Below are 25,129 nucleotides of genomic sequence, written 5' to 3'. Positions count from 1 at the left end.
CTCTGCAGCAGACTATGCGCTGTTTGGCATTCTAAAATGTCTCGCCAACAGCAGGACTCTCAGATATGCTTTGGGAACAACGGGTTAAATTTCACCAAGCATTCATTTGATGCATCTTCATCTTCCATTGCTAGAGCTTTTGTGTGCCCAGGGGACATGGAAGGCTCCGCATGCAAGGATAACCAAAGAGATTTGACCACAGAACCCCTTTCATGTCACGTTGTGAGGTAGGTATTCCACGAACACACTTTGGTACAGTGCTATGAAAAATGATAAAATGGGAGGTCCATAAATACTAGGCCGGAGGGTGGCAAATGACCTTGGGTTTCCTCCCAAGACCGCCTTGGTTCTGCCTTTGAGAAATTAATAAATCTCTCTTGTGAACAGAGAACCTGGGCAGTCCAGTAGTCCGACTATGGCTGCCTCCTTTCTCTACTTTCCTGCACTTTTGTTCACCAGAAGACAGTGCCAGTAGGAGCACGGCTCCCTGGACATGTGACGTTTCTACTCTTTAGGAAGAATTGAGACACTCCCCAAATACGAGGTGGCTTTCCCTTGTGGGTTTACCCACCCCCTCCAGCATATATGAAAGACTCTCAGTCTTTTACCAAGGCCCAGGGAAGAGTCTTCTGGACAATCCCGAACAGCTTCCGTTTGTTTCTCTTCTTCAGATGCAAAGACCTTAGGCAAGCGCCAGACACCCCAACCCCCGGGCATGCATCTCTTTTTCAGTCAGATAAAACCCACAAGGGCTGGAGAGATGGCTCAGTGGTTAAGAGCACCGACTGCTCTTCCAGAGGACCTGAGTTCAATTCCCAGCAACCACATGGTGGTTTACAACCATCTGCAATGAGATCTGATGCCCCCTTGTGGTGTGTCTGAAGATAATGATAGTGTATTCACATACATAAAATCCTTAAAAAAAGCCCCAAAAAACAAACAAACCCACAAACGCTCCATCTTACAACGAAGCTTGAAACCAGTCAAGCATGTTTATTATTTTTAAAAAAAGAAAAGTCTAATGGTATATAGTCTCTACATGCTACGGCTAGGTGTTTACCCCCTGCCCCCTCACATTAAACACTCACGGGAAATAAAAGCCACCACCAGGACCTGTCAGTTGACCTAGGGGGTGTGAGAAGAACTGAGAACCCAGGGGTCCCCAGCACCAGCCGTGGGCACACAAATACAATGGACCACGCACTGCCTAGAGCCCACTGTTTCTGGAGGGGTTAGAAGCAACCTAGCTCCTCGGTGGCCCCGAAACAGGAGCCATATATGGCTAAGGTGGCCACAGTTTATCACACTCCCTGGTATGTAAGAGAGGCGCTGCTCATAATTACAGGGCATAAAGGCATTGCAGGCATAGTATGGGCACCTCCATTGCATTAGAATTGCTTATTGCTGTAGTAAGCCTGGTGGGGCACCTTTGCTCTTAAAAGCATAGAAGTGAGGGTGAAGGCCACTGGCGATGATGACACCGGGTCTGGTCTTTTGAAGGACAAAAGCTAAGCCCTCATTCTGACGGGAGCTAAGGGGGTTTACTTGGGGGAGGAGTGCGGAGATGGGGAAGAAGATGGGACACTCACATATGAGGGGCTCGGTACCTCGACTAGATAGCACCGGGGACCAGGCATCACTCCCCAGAGCAGGGAGATGTGGTCTGTGGGGGTGGCCGCTCAGCAAGTGGCCCATGAGCAGGTGAGGAGTGTGAACCATTGTCTTAACTGTACAGCTGTGTTTGGGGTCAGGTCAATCCTGCCGCTAGAACCTTAGCAAGTTAGGAACAGCTCTTCCAGGCAAAGGCAGACCCTGGGGCCTTGATAAAAATTAATTTCCTACCCATTCAGTCCACGCCCCTCTGACTTCAGGGAATCTTTGGCCTGTGGTAGGGTATGGCTGTCTGTCGGTATATACAGAAAAACCCTGAAGGAAAGTTTAGACAGCCGGTGAAGGGGGCGAGATTGCCACACTGTTCAGAGATGGCAAGGCCTCCCCGGGGTACAGTCTGTGTGGACACTGCAGAGCCCTGGGCTCAGTGGGAGGACAGGAGCTAAGCCTTTAAGGTGCTTGTTTATCTGGGATGCTGGGATGGAGCCTGGGGCCCCACACACGCGGCCAGTGCGTTCTGGCTGCACTGCACCTCCAGCTGGCTCTTAGAAGGTAGGGGCGGCTTCTTCCTCTCGCTAACGGCAGGATTTGGTGACGAACACTAGACTGTCCTAAGTTCTTGCAGAGATTTGGCACCTGTTCTTTACTGAGGAGTGTGTGTCCTCACTTTCCACCCACTACCCAAGTCCCCAGTGGGTTCAGAAACAGTTTAAGGTCAGGAACTGTGCCGTGGAAATCAACTCCATGGGGCAGTCTGGTGGCAGAGGCTTGAAAATGACCGAGAGCGCCTGGTATGACTCTCACCATTTCCAGGCAGGACATGAAGTAGCTGGAGCACAGACCTCCCCTCCTCAGCTTGCGGCCATGGTATAAGCATAAACGGCCAAGAGTGGCTCTGGCCAGAAAAATATAAGCAAAGTCTTGATCTAGCAAGTGGATGTCATCAAGCCTAAGTTTCCAGAGGCCAGGGTACTATAATTACTCTCAGAAAGACACAGAGTAGTCATGGAGTCAGAGAGCAGAGCCCAGTCAAAAGGGGCCATCTGGCCTATGACTAATGTTTGGCCAGGGGATTGTGGGAGAGACATCTAAATTCATAGACTGGGCCACTTGATCGCCAGCAGGGACTGTAACATTTCTCTGCTGGTGGCCCGTACCTGGACAAGGCGGGAAGTGACTTCACTCTCCACACCTTAACTTTCCCATTACATATATTGGGGTGGTCCCTGTCATCACATCAACAGAGTCAATGTGAAGGTTAGTGGCAGTGGGGGGGAGGGGCACAGGTTTGTGTTGGTGATCTGATCTGTGATTGATTGGCCCAGACATTGCTATGATGGCCTTGGCATATACTACCCCCCCCTCCCAAAGGAGTGACCACAGTCCTGGATGTTGAAAAACTACGTCCCAGGCAAGGGAAACTGGGTGAGTGACTTGGCTCTGCAGACCCACTTGCTTCCAGTCGCCCAGGGCAGTGGTAAGCACTATGGCCTATGGGTCTTCCCATAGAAATCTTCAGGCTGTGAGTGTGACCCAAGAAAAGCAGTGAGCAGAGAAGGCACCCAACAGACACACCTACAGTTGACGTCAGCACAAGGATAGGACAAAAGGCAAATTCTCCCATTGCCCACGGAAGGCAGGCCTGTCTGCTCCTCTTCAGCTGACCCCAGGGAGGAGGGAAGGAGGCAGATGATTTCTCCTGTGGAGTTGGTAGGCAGAGCTCAGTTCTTCAGCCCAGGGTGATGCCCCCTCCCCACTCCCTGGTCTACCTAGACATAGCAGGGACTTGTAGAATTCTTGAGAAGGTTACAGAGAGCCAAGTGCAAACAAGATAAACCAAATAAACCAGCAACAGCAACAACGAAAAACCCCTTTGCCTCTTCAAAGGTCTGCAAAACAGCTTCAAAAAGCTGTTCAAGGAAATGTGTTGAAACTCAAAAACCATCACCACTACAAAAAAAAAAAAAAAAAAAAAAAGGCCATGAGGCTTCCTGCACAGTGTGGGGGTGTGCACAAGGCTCTGAAGACTCTCAGCCTCCCCTCTCCCTATCTGCCACTTTCCCCTGAGGCCCTGGGCTAAGGAGGAATGTCCTTCAGGTGCCTCCTACCCTGGCCCAGTGGTGGGGGTGTTGGGGGACTGCAGGCTGAGCAGAGGAAGAGAGTGCGGGCTGGAAAGGGGTGGGTGCAGAAGGGATCTGCTTGCACAGAATCTTTGGCACTGCAAGTAAAATGCAAGCATCTTGGGAAAGGGGGCTTCGTGGTTCCCAAACCACAGTAAAACTTAGCCCTGGAGAGTTGCAGGGCAGGGCAGGGCAGGGCAGGGCAGGGCAGGGGTGTCTCTTCTTCTGCAGGAACTGTGGGATGGGATGGAGCTCTGCCCTCTCAACCCCACCCCTCTTTTACCCGAAGCCCGTTCATAGGTACAAGTTGGTCTGGGCTGGGAGCTAGAAATCTGTGTCCTGATTTAACTCTGCAATAACTAAGTGGACCTCTCGAGGCCTTAGTTGTCCATTGGTCAAAATAGGGAGAGCTACCCTGGGCTTCTCCCAGGGAAAGAGGACGCTAAAGAGCAAACTGTTCTACAGGAAGCTGCAGCTGCTGAGGCAGGAGACTGCGGGCCCCTGGCTACTTTTGTTCTTAGTTTGGCACAGATCCAGCTTCTGGTTCTTAGCCACCAGAGTCCACTTCAAGCCACCGAGGAGCAGTGCCTCAGCTTCCTTTATTCCTCTTCCACACACGGGGTACCAGGCTAGAAATTCTGTACCAGCTACTGAGGATCCAGGGTATGCCCCGTCCTGCAGAAGCAGCTGTGAGTCCAGGGCAGTCACTACTGTCCCTTTGCTCATAACGTAAGGAAGCCCCCAGGCCACCTGCCCTGATACCCGGTCAACCCCCATCTCTTCCCTCACTGGTTTGTTCTTGCAGGGAGAAGAGCATGGGTGTTGGGATCAGGCAGGCCTGGACTCAAGCCTCCTCTAGCCACTTCCTTCCTAGCATGTCCTGGGGCCTGTAGAGCCTCAGTTTCCTCATCTAGAAAATGGGTGCGATAGAACAGGGGAGGCCAGTTGCCGGTTAGAACAAGAAGGCAGAAGGCCAAGGGCAGTTTGGCACCTACTGGGCAAAGAAGCACTCATGTGTGTGCCTTGTGAAGGGCTGGCCCCCTTACTTAAACAAATGTGGAGACGCTTGTTAACTAGGGATGGAGGAAGGTGGGCAGGAATTGGGATTTAAAAGCCCTGGATGGACCAGAGGCTTCAGGAGTGAAGCATGCTCCTTTAGGACTGATCACGGTCAGTATTCGGGAGGCAGGATAACCAAGCGAATCTTTGGGACCACCTCAGGGCAGCGGTACCTCCTCGGCACTTAGAAGATGATTCTCTCAGGACTCGGTTCTTCCTGGTACCAGCTATTCTGGGAACTGTGAACAAAGCCATTACTGGGCTTCTAGTAACATGGAGAAGTTAGAGCGAGCTGTCACAGGCTGTGTGGGCCGTCCCTCTGTGCTACGACTGAGCACTGAGGTGTGGTCTGGAAGTTCTCCAGGTGACCGGCGTCAGTTCTGGAGGTCTGCGAGTGTCACTGTCCTGCTTCTCTGGGTGACAAGACGTTGTCTAGGAGGATGGGTTCTACTACAGACAAGGACGGTCACATGGTTTCTACCTAGCGAAGGCTGTGGCTTTTGAGACTTCTGGAGATGCCACAACAGGAGAACCAGACCCCAGGCTACAGGATGTCTCTGCACCAAGCACTCTCCACCCTGAGAGGGAAGGGGCCACCAGCACCTCAATGGCCGCCTTCCTTGAAATGGTGTGGAGATTGATAAATTAAGATGCGTCTTAAATACAGTGGGGAGGCCGGCAGGGACAGCGGGGTCTCCGGGAAGGGCAGGGAAGTTAGGGTTTCTTCCGGAGGTAGTTGGAAGGGATCCAGCCCTCCCAGGAAGGTGCCCCGCTGAGGACCCGGCAGAACCACCAGCCACTGCTGTTCTTCTCCCGGACTTCAAACACTGTCCCTTCCTGGAAGCTGCTGGTGTCTTCGTCTCCTTCAAAGTTGGCCACGGCCACATACAGCGAGTCCTTTGGGCCATCGGCATTGAGGAAGGAAGCTGCTTTCTCTCTGGTTTCTCCCACCTTGCCAGCTATGCGTGGCCCCAGACCACCTTTGCCTCGAATGTCGTCTTGACCCACTGAGGAGTTGGAAAGGAAGGGTTTGGCTTTCGGAGGGACAAGGAGGGCCCGGCCTGAAGCGGGAATGGCTCTGCTTTCTTCACGCTGTGACCCTCTGACATCTGGGAGGGGCCTGCACGACAATGGCGATGAGGAGGTTTTCTTGGGGGGTGGGGGTCTCCGAGGTGGGACCACAGGTCTTTGCTGGGTTGCTTCTTGGACAGGCACAGGCACATTCTTGGGCCCAGGGTCTGTGGTCTTGGCAGGCCTGGGAGGGGCTCGGCAAGGCGTCTCCTTTGGACTCAGCCCATCCTGTCTGCCAGACCTGTCCTGGCCACGGCCAGGTCCCTCCCCGGGAAGGAAGCTTCGGCCGAGGGCTGTGTCATGGCCTCCCGCAGCATGGTGGCTTTCTCCGTCCAATAAGGCTTTCTCTTGAGACTTGGCAGGTCGGAGCTTGCTCCTGAGGTTGTAGATGTCCACTTGGTCTTCACCCTGAGCTGGCTCTGTCTTGGGGGAAGGAGTTGGTTTGGGCCTAACCTGAGGTCTTGACTTCAAGAACAGATTCTGGGGGTTGGGTTCCACCTTCTCCTCGGGCAGCTCAGCTTTGGACCTGGAGATGGGACGGAGGTTGGGCTTTTTTACTTCCTTGGCCAGCACCTTGTGGCCACACTCTAACCCCATGTCATTTCTCAGTGGGAACTTGCTCTTGTCAGGTTTGGGCTCTGGTTTCTTGCTGTCCCGGGCCAGCGGGGCATGCTTGGCTGGAATCATCGGCAAAATCATGCCAGGGGGTTTGGGGGAGGAGCCCCGGTGCGGCTCCATCTTCTGTCTCTCCCTCTCCAGCAACTCTTCTTCAGACTTGATGATAGACTCTTTGCGTGGAGGGAGGCTAGGCTTCTCCTCCTGTGTGGGGTCCGAGATCTCCTCATATCCTGTTGACGCAGACAGATCTGAAGATGCCTTTCTTGGGGCCTCCTTTCCTCCCTTCCAGTCTTTGGACCACAGCATCCCAGAGTCCACAGCTCCGTGTGGTGCCTCAGGCAGGGGTCTGGAGGGCCCCACTGCTTCGGGACCTGTATTGTTCTCCGTCGCAGCTGCATCTCCAAGCCGGAGCTGGGTCATCTCATGGGGCAACGGGGCCAGGAAGTTGGGCCTTGAGGCACTGCTGGTCTTCTTGTATTTGTCAATGAAGGTGGCTGGGGCCCAGCCCTCCTTATCCTCCATCTGAATGTACCACCAACCACTCAGGCTCTTCTCAATCACCTAGAAAGGGGGACAGGGAAAGCACTTAGTGTTCATAGCGCTTGGTGTTTATAGCGGCTATGCCATATGAAAAAATGGAATCTTTAACACAGGGAAAGCCTTCAGGTCCATGATGTGCCCTGCTTACGTTCAGGGGAACTGAGGCTGGTGAATGAAATGGGTTTCACCCCCTATCTGCATCTCCTCCTGGTGCCTACACCCACTGAGCTGAATGGTGGACGCCCTTTGAACCGAAATTGATGATGTTTAAGACATGATGTCTCCCGTGTCTCTTGGGTCCAGTATCATCCAAGTGAATTATTGGAGATGAACGGTTACGTAAACTGTGCGAGACAGGCTGAAGTGTGCTCTCAGGTTCCCTACATGAAGCGTTCACCCTCAGTACTCCAGAGGCCCTTGCATCTGGATAAGGTCTTTAGAGAGGTAACCAGGTAGGAATGGGTCATGAAAGCAGGCCTGAGATTTATAAATACAGAGCAGGGATCATGGGTATGGAGACATAACAAGAAGGTGGCTGTCTGTAGGCCAAGGAAAGAAGCCACAGGAGATACCCACCAGGCACCTGACCTTGGACTTCAGCTCCAGTGTCATAAAAGGGTAAATCACTGTGTCTAATCCAGCCCCAAGTGTGTATTTTGAAACATGGCAGTCCTAGAAAACTCACACCTGTGGTTCCCACAGGAAAGCTAATGTTCACGATCTCCCCGTGATCCAGGGATAGCCGTCCCATTCCACAGAGGCAGAGCAGAACCTCAGGAGAGCGGAGGACTGGGCAGAGGGTTCTGAGGGGGCGTGAAAGGGGGAGGGCAGGCAGCTGGGCTCTGAGTACTGCCTGCTGCTGCCCCTCAGGAAGAGCAGTGCCTGGCCTGAGGAACTTCCACAGGGGCCATAGGGACCTGACAGGAAGGACAGCAGTCACAGACTCAGCACCAGGAGACCCAACTCCGGAACCTGAAGTCCTGGGTACCAGCTCAGCGCTCTGCCACCTGAATGATGACAGCGGCAGCAAGATTTGCTAATGTTCAAACAAGCAAAATCGCACTGTCCTCTCGAGAGCACGTGAGTGCGCTCATTACGTGCTACGTTAGCAGGCTAGAGGGATGGCGGCTGAGAAGAGGATGTGGTGGACAGGCAGGACAGAGTGAGGCTAGCAGGAGTGACAGACGGGTGACCAGTCTGTTATAACAAGTGCTGGGCACAGTCCCTGGCTCACGGCCTTCATCAGCAGTTCAACTCCAACACTGAGACACCGTGAGGGAGGGCACACGGATGATAGTGAACAGACGTCATCAGTGTGACTTTGTCACCCTCATGCCCAAGGGAAAGGATGGTGGTGGTGGCAGAAACTCTTGCCATTCAGATTTTGTTTAGTTTAGTTTTGTTTTTTCTTTTGAGACAGATTTCACTGTGCAGCCCTGGCTGGTCTGCAGCTGTCTATGAAAACAAGGCTAGCAGCGCTCACAGAGATTGGACTGCTTCTGCCTACTGAGGGCAGGGATTAAAGGTGAACCTACCTCCCGTGTGGGTCCTTAATCACGATTTTGTTTATAGAGAGAAGCCACATGCTGTGACAGATGCAAAGTCACAGGAACGAGAGAAGAGGAAGAACCTGGGCTTTAAAACTAGACAGACCACAGTTCAAGTCCCTGCCCCATCCCTGACTGGCTCTACCCTTAGACAAGCATTTACCCACCACCCCTGAGTCTCATCTGTAAGACAGGCCGATATTGATCTTCCAGGCCTCCTGTCAGGCTTAGTCAACAAGTAGGCAAAACGCCAAAGCATCGCCTATCCCATCAGTACCGGCTGCCACCACACTGCCATCTGAAGAGGTGTTTGAAGGGTGAGTAGTGCAGACAGTGAGCTGGCACTCACCACGCCTGGCTGGCAGGAGCCTCTGTGAAGAGGATGGAGGCCTGAGATGACGTAGATATGAACTGGACAGCAAAAGAGGAAACAGGAAACTGGCGTACAGAGCTCATCATATGAATCATCACATTAAAGAGCAACTCATTAAGTCCCAAGCTCTCGTGACAACCGTTCCCTCAAAAACCCAGTGGGGACCGTCAACATCTTAGCAGAGTAAAGCAGAAGTCTCGAGGTGGGTGGTGGCTATGATTTTGTTAGAGAATGCTTGACATGCTGGGTATGGTGGTGCGTGCGCTCAGATCTTGGGAGGCAGAGGCAAGCATTGTGGGTTCTAGGCTGGTCTGGTTTTACACAGTGAGTTCCAGGACAGCAAGGGCTGCACTGATGGGGGTGGGAGTGCTGGATATGAATTTGTCACTGGGCCAGCCCAAGCAAGAACAGAGAAGGGTCGCACCCCGCCACACGCGGCCACACCAGGTCCCAGTGCCTCCGATGCGTTGCTGAGATCCCAAGGATCTCTGGCAGCATCTGAGCTGCATCCTGAGCCTGTGTGGCAGTGCTTGCTGCTCAGCCCTGTGCGTTAGTAGAACTGCAGGAGAGACGCTGTCAAAGAATCTCTGGCTTCCTTTCTCGAATCGCATCCAGAGTCTGTGTGGGCACACCCGACCTGGGCTCTACTACAGAGCTGTCCCCCAGCCCACAAAAGCTATGTCTTAAAACCGCACAGTGCTTATTTAGCTCTCCAGGGAAGAAGCCCTTCCTAGCCTACAGTGTGGGTTTCTGGTTTCAAGATGGAACGGACAGTTGTCTTTATGTAACGCATGCAAGGAAGAAAGCTGTGGGTCTGCAGCCCAGCTCAGAGGGAAACAGAGGCAAGGGGTGACTCCCCAGTTCCTTGGTGGGGTGGCACAGAGTTCTACAAAGGGTAAGAGACATTGGGCGTAGCACTGAGGGGGGCGTGTGGGAGGGAGCAAGCACCTGACTGGGGAGTAACTGTGAAGACACCACACAAACAGCCATTCTGCCTGGCTTCTGTCCTTGGTCCTGTTCTCGTAGGGGAGACTGCAGATAGCAACCGTGAGCATGCAGGCTGGGGTCACAGAGACTTGACGCTGCTCTGTGGCTCGCTCAGGAGTCTCTAGAAGCCGACTAACCTCTGTGTGACTTTCCACGGACTGACTCGCAGACGCCGGGTCCTCTCCTTCACTCTATGATGCTTGACAACGGGACTCAGGCTCTCACATATGCTAAGCAACTAATCTATTTCCTAGCTCTGGCCCCTGCAGCCAAACACAGGCAATGGAGGAAGGGCAGTAAAGATCAGTAACAACACCGAGAACTGATGACTGAGGAAAAGAGAGTCAGTGATGGCAACAGGACTGAGTTAAACGGCCGTCCTTAGACAGAGAAGAACTCAAAAGGCCGGGTGAGAGCAGAACAGGCAGCTGTGAGAAGGAACCAACAATGCACAGTAATGGGCATTACAACCATTGAAGAAAAATGGGGAACAAACTGAACAGCTGAGGAACAAGTTAGTGAGCTAAGATACTGAGCAAGATGCCCTAAGGTGAACCATTCACCATAGACTGTGCGCTCTCTCTCTCTCTCTCCCTCCCTCTCTCTCTCTCTCTCTCTCTCTCTCTCTCTCTCTATATATATATATATGTACATATATATATTCTCTATATATATAGACATACACATATATATGTATATATACATACATACACAATATATATAATATATAATATATTATATATTTATATATGTATGTATATATTCTATAGGCAGAATCTCTATATATAATATACAATATATAATATACACACATACATGTATGCATGTATATATTCTATAGGCAGAATATATATTGTATTGTAGGTTGAAGTTATATTGCATTGTTTTTGGGAAAAATGACAAGCCAAAAAGTCTCTGCATGATCCACAGACATGTAATCTCCCCGCCCTCCCCCACCAAGATAGGGTTTTTCTGTGTCGCCTTGGCTGTCCTAGGACTTGTTCTCTACACTAGGCTAGCTTCGAACTGACCGAGATCACTCTGCCTCCTGAGGGCTGAGATCCATGGTGTGTGCCACCACTGCTCTGCTAATTTTCCTTTTAGTGCTCATCAAAATCATGGGATGATGTCATGATCCTGGGAACATGTGGTGACGGGATTATAGGTCTCACAGAGACGAGCGGATTTAATCTCTGCCTCCTGAAGTGGGTTAGGAAGCTTCTGGCCAAATTTACTCATGATGGAGGTAGGGGTGCCAGGGGCCAGATCATCTGTCCTGTCAGGAGGCATCTTTGCTAGATCTCTAGTCCCTGTTCTTCGCTGCTGCTGTGTTACCTGCAGGCTTTCTTGAGAGCACAGGAAACATCTTTCATCCCTGTGTTTGAGAACATAAAAGAAACATAGAAGATAGGAAGGACTTACCTTGGTTACCTAGGGATCAGAGTATACAGACAGAGTATGGGAAGGACAGGACAGAAGAGAGAGGGGAAGCAGATGGTGGCAGAAAGAGGAACATAGGATATCACCCAAGGGTTGGTTCCGTGGGTAAGAATATTTTTGTAACACTAATGACCCAAGTTTGATCCTTGGACCGCTGGCTGGCTCAGTAACCCCAGCCTCAGCAGTCCTACGGCAAAATGGGAGCTGGAGACAGAAGTACTAGCCAGAAGCTCACCTAGGAAGTACAGCAGCAGAAATAACCAGAGACTCTGTCTCAAAACAAGGAGAGACCTGTGCAAAAAGTGTCCCCTGTCCTCTGCAAGCAGTGAGTGCCATGCACTTGATACACAAATCTTCTTAAAAAGTTAGAGAAAAAAAGAACCAAAAAAAAAAAAAAAAAGTTAGAGAGGGGCTGGAGAGATGGCTCAGTGGTTAAGAGCACTGACTGCTCTCCCAGGGGTCCTGAGTTCAAATCCCAGCAACCACATGGTGGCTCACAACCATCTGTAATGAGATCGGATGCCCTCTTCTGGTGTGTCTGAAGACAGCTACAGTGTACTTATATATAATACATAAATAAATCTTTAAAAAAAGAAGTTAGAGAGGGGCTGGAGGCATAGCTCAGAGGGTAAGAGCACTGGCCATTTCACCAGAGGACCCAGGTTCAGTTCCAGCACCCACATAGCAACCCACAACTGTCTATAATCCCAGTCCCCAGGAATCTGATGCTCTTTTCTGGCCTCCACAGACATTAGGCACGTGATATACAGACATACATGCAGGCAAAACATCCATACACATAAAAATAAATAAAATTGGAAAAAAGAAAAGAAAGTACAAGCCAACCCCACAGGGCTATTGCAGTAGTTTCAATAGGTTTGGTCCCCCATAGATTGTGTTTGAATGTTTGACAGTATTAGGAGGTGTGGCCTTGTTGGAGGGGGTGTGTCACTGGGAGGGTTGGCTTTGAGGTCTCATATATATGCTCAAGTCTGTCAGAAGGAGTCTCTTCCTGGCTACCTTCAGATCAGAATGCAGAACTCACAGCTCTTTCTCCAGCACCATGCCTGTATGCATGATGCCATGCTTCCTGCTGATGATAATGGACTGAACCTCTGAAACGGTTAAGGCAGCCCCAATGAAATGTTTGCCTTTAGAAGCATGCCTTGGTCATGCTGTCTCTTCATGGCAATAAAACCCAACCTAAGACAACCATATATTGTATAATTCCACTTCTAGTCTGAAGGACCAGGGTGGGTTGATGTGAAAAGAGAAACCAGGGACAGGGTTCCTGCTAAGGGCTTTGGAATCAGAATGTGATGATGGTTACACAACTCCAAGAAAAGAAACCAATGACTTGTACGCTCGAAGTGGCAGACCGTTTGGGATGTGATTATGAAGATAGAAGCATAGCTTAATAAAGCCGCTAACCTCCTCTCCCCTCCCCCACAGCAGGAGGTAAGATGAGAGAAGCCAACGGAGAAGGAAGAATAGCACCAGATGCTCACCTCCACCTTTAGGCCGGCCTGGAAGCTGATGCCATCCGGGATGGTGGTCTGGAACTCGGCAATGGTGTAATATTCTTCTTCCACCTGGGGTGGAATGGGAGGCTTCGGCAGGTTGAGGCCTCGAGGCTGGCAGGATTACACACAGGGCTGACTGAGTCAGGGTGGCATTTAGGGACTAGGGGTACACAACATCGAGCGGTGCTAGGAAGCCCAATTAGCTTCTAAAGGGCAAAACGAAGAGGACTTGACTGTCACCTCCTAGTCGAGGACCCCCTGGCCCTTCAACTTTATGGTTACAAGCAACATCCGGGCACATGTGAGAACTTGGGAAGGCACAAAAGGGTCTGGATGTAAGAGGCAGCGAGGCTGTGGGAAGACCTCGGGTCTTCAAATCAGACCCAGGTGGGCTGGAATGCTGACGAAGGGCCATGCCAAGCCTCTGCCTTACCTCCTGTAGAATGGGTATCCTGGCTTGGTACATCTGCTATGACCAGTAGATATGCTACCGGGTGACTCACCTGGCATATTTATGGTTCTGGGCAGATACCCAAGAAATGGCAGATATTTTCAGAGAGCCCCTCCCCAGGGCACTCCCTTTCCAAATTGATTGTGATCACCAGTGTTTTATAGTCTGAATATCTGTATACACAGTGAGTCATCGTGGTGATAGGACCCAAGTTCAAACACCAGATACACGGATGCTCCACGTGTATCTAGCCAGGGTAGAGCATTTTACAATATTTTTAGTGTGCCTGTGTTTTGGCTGTGATCTGTCACGTGAGCTCAGGTATGGAATTTTCTTTCTACTTTTGAGCTTTCCACATTGGTGCTCAAAGTGTTAAGATTTGGGAGCATTTTGGATTTTTGGATTAAGGATGCTCAGTCTATATTGGTTAAAAAGGTACCTATAGGTAGGGCATGGAGGCAAAAAACCATTTATTCCAGCATCCAGGAGGCAGAGCAGGAGAAGCTCTGTGAGTTGGAGGCCAACTTGGTCTACATAGAGAATTCCAGGCTAATCATGGCTATATAGTGAGACTCTAGTTTATATATAAGTAAGTAAATATATCTTTAGAGTTAAAAATGGATCAGAGTAACAGAATGTCACCACAGGTGAACCTGTGCCTTGTCTAACCTTGGCCTGTTACACATAGGTTGCTTTGTCTTCAAGAAGAACTCCTTGAAAAGAACTGGAGTGTGTGAGGTCTAGTGGGTGCCCCAGATAAGCCCTAGGCCAAGGAGATGAGCTCTAGGGCAAGGGTACTTACAATGGTCATGTCCCGGCGAGGAGGGGGTCTTTGCCTCATCTTTGGTGATCCTATGGGGGAAACCAGACTCCATTTCAATCACATGCAGAGCTCCACAGATAGATTCCCAGCTGTGGGAGTCAGGTGGGATCTTATCCCTCCCGCCTCTGTCCAGGAGCCACATGTGAGGACAGCCTGGCTCTGCTCTCCTCGTGCTTGTCTCGGGACCTCCATTTGGTCCCCTACTATACTAGTGGACTGTGCTGTTGACCGTGAGAGACCAGAATCACAACCTCCCCTGGACTTTTTCTAAATGGGAACAATAGATGATCGGCACCGATCATCAAGTAACAGGAGGCTGTTCACTCAAGGCATAAAACATGAACTCAGAGCTATACAGGGCTAGGCCCAGACTCATGGGCTCCCAGTACAGGGCAAAATTACTGTTTGACTCTGGGCCATAGGTCCTTTTCTGTGGAACAGTCTAATTGGATACCCACCTCTGCCTGGCAGCAGGAGTAACGTGAAATACCCTATTTCCTCGTCTTGTATAATATTAGAAAGTACCTGGTCGGGGCTGGGGATTTAGCTCAGTGGTAGAGCTTACCTAGGAAGCACAAGGCCCTGGGTTCGATCCCCAGCTCCGAAAAAAAAAAACCAAAAAAAAAAAAAAAAAGAAAAAAAAAGAAAGTACCTGGTCTTAGCTAAGACATTTAGAACCACCATAAGGTCAACCGTTTCTAGACTTCCTTGCCACTGAATAAGTCCAGCGGAACGTGAGGGAAGGTGGAGAATTTATGCTATTTCACCCCTCCCACCCCACTGGCTAGACCATGAAGGGCCACATTGGATGAGGAGGGCAACACAAAACAGATGTTGGAGACCAAGATTCTTGACTGTGTGGAAGTATCATCTCAGCTGTAGACACAAACTTCCTCTGCTGTGTGGAATGGGAATGAGTGTCTAGATCAAATGAGCCACTGTGAATCAAGGGGTGTGTGTGTGTGTGTGTGTGTGTGTGTGTGTGTGTGTGTGTGTGTGTGTGTGTGTCTCCTCCTTGGGGGAGGAGACCTTGATTTAACATGTAAACATCCTAACAAAGTCACGTCACTTCAGATTTTCATTTGGTCCCCTACTATTAGTGGACTGTGCTCTTGACCGTGAGAGACCAGAGTCACAGAACTTGGGACTGGCCACAGCCCCTGCCACTGCCTGCAGCAGTCACGAAGCTCTTATCACTTAGGCTCATGCAGGGAGCATGAAATTCAGCTCTCATCGCTGTGAGGAGTAGAGTCCTTTCTCCACAGATTCTCACTGCCCTCAGGGCCGGCCCAGGATAGTGGGGACACAGTTCCAGGCACAATACAGACAGCTATGGGTAACCCTGCTTTCAGTGTGTAGTAAAATTATATCAGTATTATAATGTAGTAGTAAAATACAAATAGGGAAACTCCGAAAAGCAAAATGGGTGAAGCAAACCCAAATTGGGGGCAGCCTTTCTCCCTCCGGTTCACATAGGAGGCCATGGAGAACACTAGAGGGGTGTAGATCTTGGTTCAACCCCCAGGCCCACTGTTACCAGGTGAGTAGCCTTGGTCTTATTTCTCTGATTATTATCTGTCAAACAAAAAGCAGTCCCTCAAAGGAGGAGCCAGGGAGACTCCTGACACACAGCAGGCGCTTGATCGTCACGACACACCGTAACAGTCTAAGGAAGGACCAGCACACTGTTTAGATTCTGTGATCTGCTGGTCTGATGGTCTCAGTGAGATACCCAAAGTCCCCAAACTTTTATTGTTATCTTCAGGATATCATCAGATGGCAGGGATGCTCCAAGGAAGAAGGGAGCTGTCCTAAGCTCAGATAGAACTCAGCTGAGCAAGGGTGGGCGTCACTCACTCTGTTTAACGTCACCGTCTGGCGCCAGGCGACCTTCAAACCGGCCATCCCTCTGGTTGTTGAGCGGCTCCTTCTCCCTGCCCACAGCATTCTGTTGCCGGGAAACACCATCCAGGTCAAGGGCCCCTGAGTGAGCGGATGAGCTGGGGCCCAGCTTTGGAGGCAAGGGCTCCCCACTGCTCTTCTTTAGGTAGGAAGCAGGGGCCCAGCCCTCTTTGCCCTGGAACCTGGGAGGAAGGGGAAGGATTCTAGTCAGGTTGGTCTGTGGGGCTTTTGGGGGTTGGAGGGGTGGGATGAAGCCATGCCTCTATACATTTGGTCCAGGATGGTGGACAGTGATTTCTCACTGTTGTGGGCCAAAGGCTCTATGCAATTCATTGCCCTCTGATGATGTCCAAGCCAGGCCTGAACTTCCAGGCCCTCCCTACCTACTCTCCATTTGCCCCTCTCAACAACCACCATGTCTCACACACCCCTTCCTCTTGAAGTCTCCAAAATGCACCACCACTAGTCACCTCGCCACAGCGCTGTTCTTGGTGGGTCTCTACCTAGCGAGCTACTTGCTCTCCCTCCCAGTGGCACCTGTTCCTCTCCCCAGGTTTTACTTGATGTCTTTGAGTCTTCTAACCCTCAGTGAGGCCCAATCTCCATGATGGCCCTCTGGCTTCTGCACACTCTGTAATCCCTGCATCTGCAAAGTGCATCTGGCTGTGGATTCCCTGTCTCCTAGTTTGAACACAACTCACTGGGTGTGAGCAACTGGGTATTGGTGAATTCAGTGAAGAAATGAAAGGCCAAGGGGACAGGCTACCAATGGGTGTATCATATCATGGGCGAACTGCAGTAAAGCTCTGTCAGAGCTGTCCTCTTGAGGTACCACTGTGATGGTGATGGTCATGACAGTGACAGCCAGCACTCTTGGCACCTACTTTGTCAGTCCTGCCCTAAGCACTTTACAGCTCATATGTGTTTGAACCCAGCCGACCTCGGCAAGATGGCCCCCACCTCCCAGTGAAGCTTCTTTGGCACCAATGTGCCACCGCAAATGGAAAATTCCACACTTGACATCATGGGATGAATTACTGCCAAAATGCAGCTGCATTAGACTCGCATGAACTCATCTGGCTGTGTATAGGCCATCTATGCAACACAGTGAATCTGGGTTTACCAATACCCTTCCTCAAATCCAAGACATCGAGTTACACATAGGCAACATTCCCAATGATGAAAACATCCCAGATTCCAGATTTCTGGTCCCATGCATTTCAGGTAAGGGATTTTCATCTGGAATTGGGATCTGTTTTGAAGGTAAGAAGTCTGGGACCCATTGGTATTAAATACCTCACCCAGCTTTACAAGGAAATCTGTGGCAGGAATGGACTCAGCTCTCTAACTTGTTCTTCCTGGCCCTTTCCTTGCAGCTGCCACTCCTGGTGCAAAGCCTCGCCCTGACAGGACAGCTGACACAAAGATACTGAGACATGAATGGTGCAGTAGTTCCGTGTTGGCTGCCACTGCACTGAAGAATGACAGGGACTCTGACACACCAGCTCACTGTCCCTAAAAAGGGTATCAGTGAGGGAAATGGCCACTTAATTCTCACATGATTAAACTTGGGTTTCAAAACAATAACTAGAGAGGCCTGTTTGGACCTGAGAAATGCTAGAGCAAGTGCCCGCTGGCTCATGAGAGCCCACTGCACAGGTATCTTCGGAACTCCACAGGTAGTGGCATCTCACTGGGTACTTGAAAGTGATCACAAGATAGGTATTTACACCATGGAGATCAGCCAACCCCACTAGGAGCTACAAGTACCAAGTACCTCTTCAAACAGGTGCCCACACCTTTGGGGAAAGAGGAATAAACCCAGCTGACTACTCATGAAACATGGCAGAGCCAAATCTCATTAAGAATCAAAGAAGTCGGGCAGCGGGGGTGCACACCTGTGATCCCAGCCCTTGAGAGGCAGAGGCAGGCAGACCTCTGAGTTTCAGGCCATCCAAGTCTACAGAGTGAGTTCTAGGACAGCCAAGGCTACACTAAAACCCTGTCTCAAAAACGAAAAAAGGCAAAGAAAAAGAAAAAAAAGAACCAGGTAAAGAGCAGGCACGGTGGCATACACCTTTAATTCCAGTACAGAGGCAGGAAGATCTCTGCAAATTTGAGGCTAGCCTGGTCTACAGAGTGAGCTCCAGAACAGGCACTCTGTGTACAGTGGTCCCCTTTCAAAATGAAAAGGAAGGAAGGAAAAGAAAAGAGAAAGAAGGAACTACTTTAAAAACGAAATGGCCTGGGTTTCTGTGAAAAACGGGTCATTTGTAACTGGAGGCAAATTTACAAGGAGATCGGAATCTACACAATCAAGCACTTGTCAAACTCAAAAGAACCCCTATATAAGTCTTGCTTTAAGTGGAAAAAGCTGGTTGCAAATGCAGCACGACCGGCCTCCTCGGGCCACCATTGGTGGCGCAAAGCCACAGCACAGGGAGTACAAAATGGAGGATGGGCCGGCTCGGGGGTGAGGAGGCATGGGTTCCAATACCTCCCGCCTCAGATGACCCTTACACTCATCCTGACAACTGCCTCCAAGTCCGAGCCAGGTGGAGACCGTCCTGAACTCCAGAGCCGTGAGGTTGCAGGGTGTGTTAGTCTGTACTATGGCACTGTGACTGACAGCCGCACGCCATTTAATGATGGGCGACTTCTGAGAAAGGCTTTATTGGGTGACTTCTGCCAACCCCACAGTGTGCTTACACAGACGGGACCCAGTGGCCCACTATGCGCCCAGGCTTTGCTGTAAAACATCCGGTAGCACTTTACTCTCTGAGGCTTGGGGGAGCTTAGAGGTCTTGTTTGTTTGGACTTTACAGGACAGGTATGGGCAGGGAGGGAGCCCAAACTGCACCAGAGTGCACTCATGGCTGACACAATGTCACCTGTCTGTAGCTGCTCGCTCATGAGAGATGCAGAGCCCACCCAAGCACAGGGAGAGGCCCAGGCAGGTACCTGATCTTCCACCAGCCCTCCAGGTTCTTCTGGATGACCTCCACCACAACCCCTCGCTCCAGGTTCATTTCGTCCTGGTCACGGGCTGTGTACGGGTAGATGACCGTATACTTCTCCTCTGCAGGGACAAAGGGTGATGGGGTGAGGCACGGATAGGAGGAGCCAGGAGGCTGGCTGTGAACTGGAATCACACAGAGGGAAATTCTCTTTGTGATTTCTGAGGTCCTTACCCACCCCCGAGCTCTTAGAGGGCCCAGTCCCTCTGACACCCTCAGCATTGAAGAACTGCCCTTGTAGCCAGTCAGTCTGTGCCTCAAGGTCATGGCCCATGACTTCATGCAACACTCTGACCCACAGCATCCTCATCTCCCTTGCTCAGGTTTACAGGCTCCAATGAAGACAGGGATTGGTCTATCTCGGTCATGTCTTTGTCTCCAGCACTAGACCATGCCTGGAAAAGCTAGTAATTGTTTCGTGAATGAGCCTCTGTTTAGATCAGAGGCGTATTCTGAAGTCCCACCATGCGGGGTACACCTTGTTCACACAGTGAGTTGAAGCCCCTTGGGCTCCTCCTAGTTCTTATTGCTGGAGACTAAGCGTTCAGAGATAAAGTTGAAATCGCCACCAAGGAAGGGACAGAGAGCACTTCTCGTTACCTAGACAATGACTGTTTATTGGCCGGGTTGCAGCCCCGATCCAACCTTGCTTATTGCCTGCGTGGCTGGGTTGCTTCTGATCTCACTGTCCCCACAAGTCGGCCCCATCCTTACAGCACACCCTCCTCCTTCAGAGCTGACTCCCACTGTGTTACTACAGCAGCCCAGAGACCCTGCTCATTCGCAACAGTGCTTGGGAGAGTGAAGTGAGGGAGCAGCTCCCATCCTCAGTGTCACAGAGAAACACGGACACATGACCGAGAGGGGCCCAGGGAGGAGATGAGAGGGCTGTTCTTAGGTGACATTTCAGTCCATGGCTTAGTGCTCATGGTTCTCGGGAAAACGCTTGGGCCTTTCGTTACCAGCCAGCTGCCGCAGAGGAAGTGGAAGCACACAGGCATTTATTTATTTATTGAAATGGCCTGCTGACCAGCTCTGAGGGGGCTGTGCTGACGTGTGGCACACATCCTGTATTCAGCATGGTCAGCTATTTCCTCTTGTGCTGAATCAGCAGGCACCCGACTGGGATAGGGGGAAGGAAGGAAGGAAGGAAGGAAGGAAGGAAGGAAGGAAGGAAGGATGGATGGATAGATTCTGCCAGCCTAGCATAGTAATTTTGTGTGGTCCAGGTGGGAAGGGGAACTACCTGGATCCTCAGTGCATTCAAACCCATGAGCCCTGGGTCTCCTCTGTCTCCAGCTGGGAGGCTTCTCAAGCTCTGGGATGTTAGAGCTGCTGAGAGACTCTAGCCTGAGCTCAGGGCTGCACAAACACAGTCTGTTCTGCTGTGGCTTGTCCATGTGCCATAGGGGTGGCTGAGCCCCGGCATGTGACCCTGAAGTCACAGCACTGCAAGGCCTGGCTGCTGTGAATGGTTTAGGGATGGCATATGGTGAGAGGACTCTGGGGGTGGTGGTGGGGAGGAACAGTCCTAGTGCCTGTGTTGAAGAAGAAGCTGAGTTTTTGGTGACTGTCCCTGAAACCCTGATAGGTACCTGGGACCAGTGTCTCAAGGAATCAATGTGTAAATGCAATGGAATAGAGCAGAGGTGGCAGGGGACATCCAGATCCTGCTTGGAGCTAGTTCTGGCTTTTTTGGTGATATAAGTGTCTCCTCTCTCTCTCTCTCTCTCTCTCTCTCTCTCTCTCTCTCTCTCTCTCTCATCTGTCTGTCCTCCTAGGGGCTGGGGGATTTAGCTCAGTGGTAGAGCGCTTACCTAGGAAGCGCAAGGCCCTGTTCCCCCAGCTCCGAAAAAAAAAAAAAAAAAAAAAAAAAAAAAAAAAAGCTGTCCTCCACCTCATGGTCCTCTTGTCCCTTTAAGAGTAGCCTTCAAGTGCTAGGATTACAGGTGTGAGCCACTGTAATGGCCCGACTTTATCTGGTTGATGTGGCTTTTACAAGTCTGGTAAAAGTAACGGGGCTGCCCAGTCACCATCCTAGAAAACCCAGGCACCTTTGTTAACTGGGACACCTCCTAGCTTCCAAGGCCATCAAATACCCCAGGCCCACTCCTCCCCATCCTGCATGCTTGTACACACAAGATTGACAAGACCATGTTTTGACATGCAGCAGGCATGGGCAGTCCCAGAGCAGGGAGCTCATGCAGATGCAGGGACTTGGCTCCAAGCACCAAATGCAGGGGAATCTCCGAGGGTAGGCACCTTGACGCCAGCTGATGGCATACAAGTCCCCCAGAGTCCGGCGGCGACCCACAGACCGGGGCAGAGAGCAGTACCTCCAGGAAACTGGCCAGGTAGCATGTGGAGGGAGGGCAGAAGGCAGAGTTAAGAGGAACATACTCCCAGGGGCTGTAGGCCTGGGAGCACCTAGTAGTGTTCTCTGAGGAGGAATCTACCTGAGTCTACTCCCAGCCCCAGCCATCCTAGAGAGGACCGATGCCCGGGGAATGAGCTTCAGTGTGAGCGAAGAGGTGCCAGTAGTCATTCTATTCCCAGAATGATATTGAGACACCGTGAGAATAGCAGGAAAGAAAATGCTAAACCTGCAGGAAAATGTGCTGTTGCCTGTGTAGGGAAATCTCAGCCTTCCTGAGATCCCACGCCTGTGAAACATTAGATCCACTTCTCAGGAGTGCTATCACAGACTGTAAGGGGACACAGGCTGCCTGCACTGTACCCCCTACCTTTAATCTGAGCTCACTCTGTGGTAACCTGTGCTAGCTTGGCCCCCAGCTCCTAGAGGTCCACTGAAGCACAGTGTGCATGCTCTGTAGAGTGTCACCGTAATCCAACTTAAACCCAACAACGGTCACTCCCCAGGCAGGACAGGGACACAGACCTCCACCACTCCCTCGTTCAGCAGAGAAGGCTGGAGCTTAGGTGACTCTGGCCAAAGATTGCGTTCTGGCCCATGTATGTGGCAGAGGTAAGAGTCACACTCAGGCTGTCTGGCTCTCACACTCTCTGTGTACTATCAGAGGCACTGAGGGCCTCTGCTTTAGGAAGCTTCCAGGGAGAGGAAGTCTTAGGCCTTGGGCATTGCTGGAGTGTAAGGCATCACTACAAAGAACATCTACCATGAAATGTCCCCAGGAAAAGAAAGTATACGGGAGACAGAAGGGGACACTTAAACCAGCAGAAAAATCAGACGTGTTTAAACACATGGAGTTGAAAGTTTTGCAAGTGAGTAAATAGGGTTTGGTATTGTGGTCACCAAAGCAATGTTAGAGAGTAGTGGGGTGCCAGCAGTCAGGCTGGGGAGGGGGTCTCATCAAGGGATGAGGGCCCAGCTTTGGCAAGGCTCACCAAAGGTAGCTCCCACAAGCCCATGAGGAAGTACAGGTTTGCCCTACAGGTCTAATCCCACCCTGTTCACAGGCTTTAGATCCTGAACTAGGGGGCTATCAATCCCCAAGAGAGGCTGCCACGAAGGGGTGAGGAGGAAGCTCCCTCTTACCTTCCTCAGGCTGAAGGGAAAACTCATCTTGCACACCATCCTGGCCCTCGAGGCAGGTTGCAGGGACCCAGCCCTGCTCTTCAGCAGTGCTGACAAACCACCAACCTGTAAGCAAGAAGAGTCAGGGTGCTGTCAGTGGGGCAAAGTGGGAAAGCAATAATCCAGCTGTCCTTTGGCACCTAAGGGACTGTCCCAAAGGTGCCATGAGAGCTGTGTATTCTGCCACTCAACAGTTAGTGTTCAGGTTAGGCTAGACAAATTCCTAGTTCGCTGGGTAGAAGGCAAGAGTAGTGAAGAGTAGCTACAAATTGAAGAAAAGAAAACAAGAAGCTAGCAAGAAGAGAAACTTGCTCCCGAGCCCGGGACAGAGTGGAGGGTGGTTGCCCTGAGCAAGGAGACCACAGCACATTTGCCGTCAGTAGAGTATGCAATGGGCTGCCCGCTGTACTTGTGTTATTTGATGTCACTGTCACATTATCGTCCTCATTGCCCAATGAAAAAACCGAGCCACCAAGAGGATAATAGATCAGACGTACGGCACAGCCGTGGTCTGTGTTTGATCCTACAGGCACAGGCCTCGAAAGGTACTCGGTGCACGTCAAGTGGAACCTCGGCAGGCTTTTCATTCATACCCTTGTGTCTCCGAGGACCTGCTAGTGTGGGCCCAGTGCCGCTACCTAAAGATGCCCATGATCTAATCCCTCAGTGTCTATGGTTTTTATATTGTGTTTACCAACCATGAAATAATATTTAAAAAAAAAAACCCACCTAAAAATCCCTCTAGGTGTACTGAATACATAGACCCTTAATCCTACTCTCCACAACCAGTGGCTCTCAACCTTCCTAATGCTGCGACCTTTTAATGCAGTTCCTGTGTCGCGGTGACTCCCAATCATAAGATTATTTCATTGCTACTTGAATAACTGTAACTTTGCTACTGTTGTGGATTGTAAGGTAAATATCTGATAAGCAGGATATATGATATGCGACCCCGAAGGGGCCACGGCCCACGCTGCTCTAAACAAACAGTAAAATAACTATTCACGTGGTACCTACATTACAGGAAGTGCACTGTCACCTAGAGAGGACGTAAAGTGTGGACAGGTCAGCAGCAAACACTCCACCTGTTTATATAAGGGACCGGAGCACGATCTGTCCAATGTATCTTCCCTCCTCACATCCTTCCTAGCACCCCTCCCTGGTGGCCCAGGGAATAGGTATTTCTTCCTTCGTGCCCCTGGTATCTCCTTGCTGTATAACTTGTAGGCATCACTCTTGGGAACAGCAGAAATCTAACTCTGTAGAGACCTGGGGGCAAATAGTGAGTCACTCGGAGTCTCGTTCATTCAGTCACAGCACAGGGATTGGAGCGAGATGACATGTAGTTTTCAGTTGTCACCACGGGTCACTAGTCCCATAGCTCTCATGACTTCAGTGGCACTTTAGGCCTCAGAAGACTGGGATGCAGTTCCTCTGTGTCCTCTGCTGCCTGCCCCTTGCATCTGCTTTTTCTCCTCAAGGCAGGCACGGAAGCGAGGATTTCCCTCTCCCAGGGGAAGTCATAGAAGCTAAAAATAGGTTCTAATCTTCTCCACCTCGGAGCTCCTGGCTATAAAGAAATTAAATTATCTGACCCACTTTGATAATAGATTACAAAATCCCATATTGGAAGGGTTCCTACCCCATACTCTGGAATAAACAGTTGCTAAAAGGAACCTGGCTAAGCAGGCCTGGCTGGCTTCCTCACTGTCTGTTAGCATTTGATCTGACCCCTTTTATTTAGTCACAGGTCAACACAGCTGTCAATTGTGCCTCTTCGATAAAATCTGCTGAGAACCCCAGGGGTCTATAGGGCTTGCTGAGCATGCAAATTCCTGTAAGGCAGCATCCGCAGAGATTGTGGAGGCACAGGATGTCTCTCACAACATGCTTGTGCATCCCTTCACCTGTATCCTTCAGTGTATCCTTGACAATGACCCTGAAAGCATGGTTCTCTTGGTCATGTGATCTACTTAATGGTGCCAGAGAGGGGCTGTGCAGAGCATGCTTGATAGCTAGCTGCGGAAAGTGCAGGCAGAACAACTGGTCCGAACCAATGAGGGGTGGCCTGGGAGACCGAGCCCAGGGATCCAACACACCACTAGGTGTGCAGTATCAGAACAGAATTGCCCTGACGGACCTTCAGCTGATGTCCCCTGCAGAAGTGAGTGCTGCCCGCTGTGAGGTAAGCCCTCCCAGCTTTTCCACTCACAGAAGTGACCTTGAAAGAGTTGGAGCACAGCACACTGAGATGACATCAGAGGAGCCCTTCCTTCCAAGGCCAGCAGAGCCAATGGCTTCTAGTTTGCACAATTATGGAGTTTTGTTGGCTAACACCAGCCTCATGACTAAAGGCAACCAGACTGGGAGGATGCCGGAAACACTGTCTTCCTGTATTCTTGGAAGCAGGGATCCTTCCTAGATTGCACAGTTGGGGTCTGCTTGGCAAACGCTGATATCATGAATCACAGGAATCATGGTAACATAACCC

General features: G+C 50.8%; 1 protein-coding gene across 1 annotated transcript in view; it reads right to left on the bottom strand.

The window, feature by feature from the left end:
* Window positions 1-4,291: 4,291 nt before the first annotated feature.
* Sh3pxd2b (SH3 and PX domains 2B) overlaps window positions 4,292-25,129 on the bottom strand; it is an 80,275-nt gene continuing 59,437 nt past the window's right edge. The window contains exons 8-13 of the mRNA XM_032912152.1: window positions 22,600-22,704; window positions 19,027-19,144; window positions 16,021-16,247; window positions 14,143-14,192; window positions 12,875-13,000; window positions 4,292-7,040 (exon numbers count right to left, since the gene is read on the bottom strand). Of these exons, the coding sequence (XP_032768043.1) occupies window positions 5,505-7,040; window positions 12,875-13,000; window positions 14,143-14,192; window positions 16,021-16,247; window positions 19,027-19,144; window positions 22,600-22,704 (2,162 nt within the window). The 3' untranslated portion in view covers window positions 4,292-5,504. The remainder of the gene's footprint in view (window positions 7,041-12,874; window positions 13,001-14,142; window positions 14,193-16,020; window positions 16,248-19,026; window positions 19,145-22,599; window positions 22,705-25,129) is intronic.

This window comes from Rattus rattus, chromosome 9 (genome assembly GCF_011064425.1).
Source record: "Rattus rattus isolate New Zealand chromosome 9, Rrattus_CSIRO_v1, whole genome shotgun sequence".
NCBI classification, from domain to species: Eukaryota; Metazoa; Chordata; class Mammalia; order Rodentia; family Muridae; genus Rattus; species Rattus rattus.
The sequence above is the reverse complement of the archived record's forward strand: the minus strand, read 5'-3'. Positions and strand labels throughout refer to the sequence as shown.